This window comes from Hevea brasiliensis, chromosome 7 (assembly GCF_030052815.1).
Source record: "Hevea brasiliensis isolate MT/VB/25A 57/8 chromosome 7, ASM3005281v1, whole genome shotgun sequence".
Taxonomy (NCBI): Eukaryota; Viridiplantae; Streptophyta; class Magnoliopsida; order Malpighiales; family Euphorbiaceae; genus Hevea; species Hevea brasiliensis.
This window is the reverse complement of record NC_079499.1, coordinates 39,739,787-39,750,155: the sequence shown is the minus strand read 5'-3', so window position 1 is coordinate 39,750,155 and position 10,369 is coordinate 39,739,787. Positions and strand designations below refer to the sequence as shown.

General features: G+C 30.2%; 1 protein-coding gene across 2 annotated transcripts; it reads left to right on the top strand.

Moving 5' to 3' along the window:
- Positions 1-2,555: 2,555 nt before the first annotated feature.
- On the top strand, positions 2,556-5,425 carry LOC110665836 (serine/arginine-rich splicing factor SR45a). Of its 2 annotated transcripts, XM_021826109.2 has the most exons (6): positions 2,556-2,765; positions 3,257-3,378; positions 3,460-3,568; positions 3,744-3,893; positions 4,380-4,443; positions 4,534-5,425. In XM_021826109.2, the coding sequence occupies exons 1-6, from the start codon at positions 2,763-2,765 to the stop codon at positions 5,223-5,225; spliced, it is 1,140 nt and encodes a 379-aa protein (XP_021681801.2). In that variant the 5' UTR covers positions 2,556-2,762; the 3' UTR covers positions 5,226-5,425. The 2 variants fall into 2 exon arrangements, with proteins under 2 accessions (XP_021681801.2, XP_021681802.2); XM_021826110.2 differs by lacking the exon at positions 2,556-2,765 and having other exon boundaries at positions 3,238-3,378.
- Positions 5,426-10,369: the final 4,944 nt, after the last annotated feature.

Below are 10,369 nucleotides of genomic sequence, written 5' to 3'. Positions count from 1 at the left end.
TTTAATTATGAATTTTTAAAATTGAATTTTTTTTTTAACTAAACACAAAATGTAAACAATTGAATTTTACCAAGTTTTGTATTTTGGATTTGAACCAAACAAAGTGTAAGCCTCATCCTTTTGCTTAGTCTTGAAATCATAATAAAAAACACCATCCTTTTGCGTAATCTTGAAATCATAATAAGTATCGACACGGTATAAAATAAATGAGAAAATAAATATTACATCCTTATTTTTCTATTATATTATATAAGGGCATTTAAATAAATTTAATATAAATAATATCTTTATTTCTATATTTTTCTTTATTATTTTAATTTAAAGAAAAATAATTTATCTAAATTAAGAGAATTTAAAAAGTAAAATTTATCTTGTAGCCTATTTTTTCCCCTTTATTTGATGTGTAAATAAATTAAATTAAGGTAATTATTTTTTTTATACAAAGAATGAGAGTTTTGATGAATTAATTTATTAAATATATTTATTTATAAAATGCATAAATAAAAATTTTACATTATTTATATATTTTATTTTATATTTTAATAAACATAAACTAAAATAGGCATTTAGGCGTCTTACATCGCTTATAGAGCGTGCATGTGTTAGGTTTATATAAAAATAAGGATCTTATTAAAATTGCTATAATTTTAATAGTAGTTCATTTTTATCACTGAACTCAGTGTGTGTGTTTCACTTGTTCGGAGGAAAGAAAACAAAATCTCTTGAGTAAGCGATTATAGAGTTCTTACTGATTTAAGTCGATATTTAGACGTCCTACATTGCTAATGTAAACAATTGAATTTCACCAAGTTTTGTATTTTGGATTTGAACCAAACAAAGTGTAAGCCTCATCCTTTTGCTTAGTCTTGAAATCATAATAAAAAACATCATCCTTTTGCGTAGTCTTGAAATCATAATAAGTATCGACACGGTATAAAATAAATGAGAAAATAAATATTACATCCTTATTTTTCTATTATATTATATAAGGGCATTTAAATAAATTTAATATAAATAATATCTTTATTTCTATATTTTTCTTTATTATTTTAATTTAAAGAAAAATAATTTATCTAAATTAAGAGAATTTAAAAAGTAAAATTTATCTTGTACCCTATTTTTTCCCCTTTATTTGATGTGTAAATAAATTAAATTAAGGTAATTATTTTTTTTATACAAAGAATGAGAGTTTTGATGAATTAATTTATTAAATATATTTATTTATAAAATGCATAAATAAAAATTTTACATTATTTATATATTTTATTTTATATTTTAATAAACATAAACTAAAATAGGCATTTAGGCGTCTTACATCGCTTATAGAGTGTGCGTGTGTTAGGTTTATATAAAAATAAGGATCTTATTAAAATTGATATAGTTTTAATAGTGGTTCATTTTTATCACTGAATTCAGTGTGTGTGTTTCACCTATTCGGAGGAAAGAAAACAAAATCTCTTTAGTAAGCGATTATAGAGTTCTTACTGATTTAAGTCGACATTTAGACGTCCTACATTGCTAATGTAAACAATTGAATTTCACCAAGTTTTGTATTTTGGATTTGAACCAAACAAAGTGTAAGCCTCATCCTTTTGCTTAGTCTTGAAATCATAATAAAAAACATCATCTTTTTGCGTAGTCTTGAAATCATAATAAGTATTCACACGGTATAAAATAAATGAGAAAATAAATATTACATCCTTATTATTCTATTATATTATATAAGGGCATTTAAATAAATTTAATATAAATAATATCTTTATTTCTATATTTTTCTTTATTATTTTAATTTAAAGAAAAATAATTTATCTAAATTAAGAGAATTTAAAAAGTAAAATTTATCTTGTAGCCTATTTTTTCCCCTTTATTTGATGTGTAAATAAATTAAATTAAGGTAATTATTATTTTTATACAAAGAATGAGAGTTTTGATGAATTAATTTATTAAATATATTTATTTATAAAATGCATAAATAAAAATTTTACATTATTTATATATTTTATTTTATATTTTAATAAATATAAACTAAAATAGACATTTAGGCGTCCTACATTGCTTATAGAGTATGCGTGTATTAGGTTTATATAAAAATAAGGATCTTATTAAAATTGCTATAGTTTTAATAATGGTTCATTTTTATCACTGAACTCAGTGTGTGTGTTTCACCTGTTCGGAGGAAAAAAAATAAAATCTCTTGAGTAAGCGATTATAGAGTTCTTACTTATTTAAGTCGACATTTAGACATCCTACATCCCTTATAAAATATGCATATATTAAATTTATATGAAAATAAAATTTTATTAAAATTATAGGTTTCATTTTATCACTAAACTTTGCATCCATGTGATTTACCTGTTTAAAGGAAAAAAAATATAAACTAAAATATAAAATGTGTATGTTAGATGTAATTCTGTCAAGCCACGATGGAACTCGAAAATCAAGCTTTAGACGCTGTCGTGTTTTTAACAGGTTTCACATTTTCGAGCCCGACTTATCCTGCGGAGCGCAACTAAAACCCAACTCTGCATATCCTTGGGCCGCGTAGGATTGCGTGATTTGACATAAATGCCACGGACCCAAACGTAGGATTCAATGTAATTTTAACATTCATTGGCGTCCACCTCTCCAGAAACTTCCTTCTATTTGTTTTCTTTTTGTTGCTTTTCTGTTCTTTTGTGTGGGTGTATTTCTCCATTTTGAATATTTTTTTGCATTGTGAGAACTAACGATATCAAAGAGACTGGTCTACCTCATTTCTTCTTATGGTAAGCTACAAGTTTTGTGAATTTCAACTGCGATTGATTTCTCAATTTTTTAATTACAATTGTCGTTAAGAAATTGAATCTGGAGAAGTTTCTTTTTTCGGTGATTTTTCTTAATTTTCGGTTGTTTTATTTGTTTTTAGCGATCTTGAATGGCTATTGGTTGGGTTCTTATGGGTACGATTTATAAATAAAGCTTGTTGATTATATGATTACGGGTATTATTTTGGATTGATAATTTTTTGCAGTTTATTGATTCTGTTAAATAAAACAAATTTGTATTTTGAATTAAAATTTTGCAGTTTAGATTTAATTGAATCTACAAATTGGGTAGAAAGACAACTCTAAATTCTGTGTTTAATTTTCAAATGCAGGGGAAATCTGTTCATTTTTTTTTTGGCTCTACCTTGTTTGATTCATGATGTAAACTCTTAGAACTTAATATACAAGTTTTTGTTCATTCTAGTTGGTTTTCTTGTTCATTTATTCGTCAGATGTCATACTCCAGAAGGTCAAGGTATTCTCGCTCTCCTTCTCCATACAACCGATGCAGGAGGTCTGTGTCGAGGTCTTTGTCTGTGTCAAGGTCGAGATCAAGGGACAGGGACAGGTCAAGGTATTGCCATGGTCCAATCGATTTCTTTAGTACAGTCTCTCAATGCATAGTTTAGCATGTATGGTTTGTTTTGATTTGCAGGAGCTCCTCAAGGGATGTGGAAAATCCTGGTAACAATTTGTACGTGACTGGTCTGTCACCTCGGATCACCAAGAGGGATCTTGAGAAGCATTTTGCTAGTAAGGGAACGGTATGCCTAACACAACTAAAACTAGTTTTTCTTTGCCAATTGGGAATCTCGGAAGTTTTTCATGATTGAATCCGGATTGGATTCATAAGGAGTGGTTTCATGGTTGAAGTGCTAATAATGAGGTTTAGTATGTTTTATTTATTCTGTTCTTACCATTGAGACTTTATTTTACTAGGTGATTGATGTTCATCTGGTGGTTGATCCATGGACTAGAGAATCTCGTGGATTTGGTTTTGTAACAATGTCCACTATTGATGAGGCTGATCGCTGCATCAAATATTTGGACCGTTCTGTTCTTGAAGGCCGTGTGATTACAGTGGAGAAGGTAAAATCTTCATTCATTTTGGTCATAATGATCAACACAAGGTTATTGGATCTTGGTTAATTTGTATTGCTTAAATTTGTGTTAAGAATTCTAGATGGTTTGCTATTAGTTCTTATGAGTTTGAAAGTTGTTTGCTTCTTTCCACTTGAAGCTTCTGTGGCAGCAGGTTAGCTGTGTGTAGCAGCTCTTCATCAAATTCCAAAGTTCTTACCACAACTAACAAACAAATCAAACACACCAAGCAGTATCAGACTGTTAGGGTTGTATGCCCTGCATTTCTCTCCTCTTTTTAGCAATTAAATCTTGTGCTGTTTAAGTTTATATGCCATACTTATTTTGTTATCACTTCATTTGTTATGAACAATTTGATTCTATCCTATATGCATATAATGGATGTATACATTAGAAAAGAGTAAATTTTTAAAATATCTTTCTATTGCTGGTGGTTTTGCAATTCAATGAACCAACTCTTTTAATTTGTGTTAGGCTAAGAGGCGGAGAGGACGAACTCCTACTCCTGGAAGGTATCTGGGGCTGAGAACTATTCGTGGTAAGGATTCCATAATGTATGTTGTTTATGTTGTGTTTGGTTTATAGGTATTCCTCTCTTCTAATTTATTTTCTTCACAATTTGTTGCAGTGCGACGCAGGACACCCAGTTATTCTCCTCGTCGATCTCCCAGCTACTCTCCATATTGGAGGAGCCATAGTCGGTCACCTTATTATTCATCTGACTGCAGTAGGAGCAGGTCATATTCTCCTCGCTACAGTCGCCACCGATCCTACTCTCCTTATTACTCTCGGCGCAGGTCATATTCACCCCACTATAGCCGGCGCCGATCATACTCCAGATCTCCTTACAGGAGGTCCCATGTAAGTAGGTGTGATCGGTCATTCTCACCTTATGATTCTAGATATTACTCACCAGATGACAGATACTATAGAAGATATCATCATCCTTCTGTCTCCCGGAGTCCTACCCCACCAAGGACGAGGAGAGGCTCAAGGAGGAGCTACTCAAGCAGCATTTCCCCTAGACCAAGAAGGAGCTCAAGGAGGAGCTACTCATGCAGCATTTCTCCTACATCAAAAAGAAGTTCAAGGAGTTACTCTCGAAGCCTTTCCCCAAGGGTGAGGAAGAGCTCGAAGAGGAGTTACTCTAGGAGCCTTTCTCCAAAGGTAAAGAAGAACACAAGGAGTCTATCCTATGGAGGTTCATCAAGACGTGAATATTCTCGAGATAGTTACTGCAGGAGCCCAAGTGCAAGTCCCATTTCCAGATCTGTCTCTAGATCTGTTGCCCCTGCGGCTGCTTCTCCATCATCTTGGTAGCTCAATAGGAAGAGTGACCATGCTCATTAGATGTTGTGGTCTTGGCTTAACAAACAGTTTATGTTTGGAGATGTTTTTCATTTTCGTTAAGTTATGCTTGCTAGCTGCTACTTCAATAGTTAGTGTGCTCTGTTTTGATGTGAATGATTGTTGATGTTTTTGAAGCATTAAAGAGACCTTATGAAGCGAGGGTTTGTGCATGTTGCAGGAGAATTTTAACGGATCCAATGGCTGTTTCTTTTGTAGGATATCCGCTCCTTAATTTTACTGGGCTTCTTTTCTATAAATCAATGAAAAATTAGAGGGCATCAAGTTTTATGGCCAATTGACGGTTGGAAATGGGTTTTAGCGGCCTTGTTGACGAATATTTAAGGCCTATACTAAAAAAAAGAGTGAATGCATTATTTGGTTGATGTAGAGCTATATTTTGGTAAAAATAGGATTGGTTTGGTTTTTGATTGATGGTTATTAATTTGATTATTTTTTATTTAATAATTGAATTAATTAGAATAATTGAATTTTTATTAATATATTAATTAAAATTTTAATTATATATTATTTATAATAATTATTTTTGTAATTTTATAATAATATTTAAAATATTAAATTATATGTATTATTTTTATAATAAAAAATATTACAAATATATTATTATTAATAATTAATTAATTAATAATATAAAATATAAAAATTGTTTTTTGTTTGTTTGGTTATAATTGATATAATATTTTTAATTTTGATTAATTTAAATTTTTTTATTTATTTTAATTTAATTTAGTTAATATTTTTAAAATTAATTAATAATTTATTTAATTAAAATTTTAATTTGGCTAATTGATGCTCACCCCTATTTATAAATTTAGCACAATCTATTAATTTTGTTAGTAAGACATTGTATAATATAAATTTTATAATGAAAGTATTTGATCAGTTGGCTCTATTGTCTAAATATGTTAGTGATGTTAGGGAGTAAGTTTGGGGATGTAAGATTAGTTTTTAAAGTATTTAGTTTATTGGGGAGAAAATTTTTTTAAAAGAGTTTAAGATTATTGAAGGTTTCAAACCTTTAAAAACTTTATTTTTTTATCCTATTAAATTAGTGGATTAGAGAGATTTTGATATCTTAATTTTTATTACCTTACTTTAAAAAATTGTCATGCATTTCAAAACAATTATTAGTGTTAAAGACGTGATAATTAAATGAGAAAAATAAAAATATAATGACAAAATAAAGGATATTGTAGACCTTTATTTTGTGATGAGTATATGCATTGAGACTGTGATAAATTCGATGATGAAAAATTATATGATTGTAAGATGTAATTAGAGGTATGGAACTGAAATTATTAATTCCGTGGCATGATCTTGAAAAAAAAATATATTTTTTTGAGAAATGAGTTTAATTAAATTTAAATAAAATTTTATTTTATTTAAATTTAATATGGGTAATTTTTAAATGTACCTAATTAAGTTTAATTTAACCCCATGAACCTAAGAAAGCCTAATTAGGAATTTTAAATAGGACATATTTAATTTATTTTTTGAAAATTAAAATATGAAAAAATATTTTTCTCTATCTCTCTCTCATACAAACTCTCCCTCTCCCTTTGGCCCCACTTTATTTTTCACTCTCTATGACTGTCACCCCTTTTCCCTCTCTTCCTATTGATCGGAACACCTCAACAATATCTCAGTTTCACCTAAATTCCTCAATCCCAGTTGTTTAAGTTATCTGAACCTTATTACATTAGGACTTCAAACCCTACTACACCTCTTTCTCATTCCCTATTGGTGCCTTCCCCTTCCCCTTCCCCTTCCCCTTCCCCTCTCTTCTTATTGGTTGAAACACATTATCCATATCTCAGTTTCACCCAAATTCTGCCCCTACTACACCTCTTTCTCACTCCCTATTGGTGCCTTCCCCTTCCCTTCTCTTCTTATTGGTTGAAACACATCATCCATATATCAGTTTTAACCAAATTCTGCAATTCTAGTTGTTTAAGTTATCTAAACTTTATCACTCTATGACTCCAAACCCTATCACACCTCTCTCCCAAAACCCTATAAATACCCTACTGGAGAAGGGAAGAAAAGAGGAGGAGAAGACAAAAAAAAAAAAAAAAAAGAAAAAAAAATTTAAAGAGAGTTAAAATTTATTTTAGTTCTTCTTTCTTTCTTGTGATATTTCTTGAATGTTAGTTCTTTTATTTTCTTTTCAAGATCTATGTTACGTAATGTTTAATTCTTGTTCATTGTTTTTAATTTATTTTGTATGTTCATATAGATCATGTAATCATGTTTAATTTGAGGAGAAACACAACTCTCTACAGGTTCAGTTTTTTTTATCTTTTTTATATTTATTATTTTTTGTTATTTTTTGAATCTGTAAAAAGTTTGAAAAAATTATATTCATACTCTACTCGAAATTCTATTAATTTTAGGCTTAAGAATTACTAAAAAAGCTTTAATATTTTATAAGTTATGGCTGTTTGAAATTAGGGTTCTTATAAAATCTGATTTGCAGGATACCTGAATTGTGGAGCCCATATCTTCCTTGTTTCTTAATATTTTTGTGTAAATCTGATGTCTAAAATTAAGTTTGGAATCTTGTGAATCTTTTCCAATTAGTTTCGCATTCATATCTGTTATGGTTGGTGAGTTATGAATTTTATTAAAAAGTAGTGCGATTCTGTCATCAGGAAAATTTATGATTTGTGTAGATTATTTGACTAGAATTTTGTTTAATCTATGAATTTTATGATGTTGTATGATGTTTTGGCTCTCTTATATATTTTTTTCATGATTTTTAGGCATCTCTAACTATTTTTCAAAATTCAGATTCCTTACTACTATCAATCTGCCAAAATCTGAAAATTGTATGATTATGCAAGTTCTTGTGTGTTCTTGGGTTCTAATTGATATTTAATCTATTTTTCTGTGTTCTTTTAATTCAAGAGGTGTTATGAAGTATTTGAATCATGTTAGAAGAATTAGAACATTAGGTAGTTGTAACTGATTAGGAATTTTAACCTCCTTAGGAGACTAGAGTTGGAATTCAATGTGAATTATTATTTGTATTTTCTTATTTTCTTTATTTTCTTTAGTTTCTTTATTTTTTTATTACAAATAAAATTAATAAGTAGCTCTAAGGTCAGTACCAAAGAGGGCATTTGCATGGAGTTTTCATGGAGCTAAACAGGAGTAAGCCAGAGATATCATTGCTATACTAGAAGTGTGACACCCCTTACCCATCTACAGTGTAGCCGAGCAAGATATGCCACACAGTGTACTGGAGTACCCTATTTTAATTTAATCATTTTTATTCTTCCTAATTTATTTTTTTTTTCATAGTTATGGAGTATAATTTGTGAAATATAATTCATTTCAATCATTTATTGAAGTCATAAATTTATTTGAGGTTCCGCAAATTTTATAGAAAATCCGGCAGAGTACCGGCTAAAAATGGAGAAAACAGTTCTTCGGAACCTGTTAAAAACACTTCCAATAATCATTTCCAATCATTTTCAAACTCCAATAATTATCAAAATCTCAATATTTTCCACAACATTTCCATTTCTCAATCATTCATTTCTCATGGTATTCATATATAAGCAATAAATAAATACTCAATTATTCCATTCATAAACACAATTTTCACTATTTACATTAATACCAAAATACATTACATAAGTTTCAATTACATATGAGAAAATAAAAGTTAATTACAAGATATCAAAATAAAACCTAGTGTCCTACCAATGCACTGACGTCGGTGAGGTGACACGGACACTATGCAGAGCTGCAGAAGGTCTTACCCAGTCTGTGGTCTACTGGGCTCTCGGTCGATCTCTCCAGAACCTATGCGTGGCAAAAGCAATGCGCTAAGCAATAATGCTTAGTGGTGCTAATAATAAAATAAAAAGAAATAACATAAAATAAATATGCAGTGAATATATTGATTTCTTATTGCAAATAAATTTTCGATGAGTATTTGTAGTCTTACTTATTTAATACTTGTTATATTCATTATTTCATTAAATTTGTTCACTTTCATTTTTGGTTGCCCAAGTAACCTATAATGGACGACTGGACTGGATAAATGGGTAAACTGGCACTGGGTATCAAGTACCTTGGGCCGTCACACTATCGGTCACATATGTGTCTCCGGCAGGCAATGTAACGACTAATAAGTCAGATAACATTAGGCACAAGGCCAAGTATCAACATAATGTCAGAATGGCTAAAAGCCATGAAATCACAGAATGGCATAATGCCATGTGCAGTACTGCTAACTGAACCCTATTGGCATGCCAAGCTATCCAAACCAATCTTGTTAGGTATACTAGGGCATTTCACACTTTTAAGTTTCACAATTTTTGGAATTTAAGTTTTAGTGTTACTATTCCATTCATTGGTTAATAAAAATATTGACTTTTGCATAGGCAATAGGTACATTGGTTGTAATCTCATCAACATACCACATTTTGCATTCAAAATTTGTTGGTATTGGTTGCCAATACCATTTCTAAGCTTAATGTTAGTTGGGCAGAATTTTCAGTTTTTATACCTTGTGTTTACTATTTCATTGGTCAATTTTTCAGTGGGAATTTGGCAAAATGATCAACATGAAAGTTGTTTCTTATTTTGTCTAATTGAATTTCCTTTTTTGAATCACTCTATTTGGAGTTTTTTAGCTCAAGTTATGGTCTAAAAACCATAACTGGCCGGATTGAAATTTTTCTGGACTGACCATATCTACAGTACAGTGAATAGTGACTTCAACTCACTTGTTGGATAGGTTATGGTCATAATTTGGGTTAGGTTTCTTCATGAAAGTTGTTGGTCTATATCTCAGCTTGTTTTGGGTAAAATTTCAGGTCAATTGGACCATTCTACACTGAGTTATGGCCAAATGAACAATCACTGTTCATTTAGTCATTCTGCAGAAACAGACTGCAGGTCACCCGGATTGGGGCAAGCTTTTGGTCTACTTGGTTTGGTTTTATGGGCATGGTTTTTTCACCAAAGTTGTGTCATTATGTGTCTAGTTTCATGTACAATTGGCCAAACACCAATTGAACCTCTACAATTCAAGTTATGGCTGCCCAAACCTGCTGGACTCATGTCCAATTCTGCAAGTCACC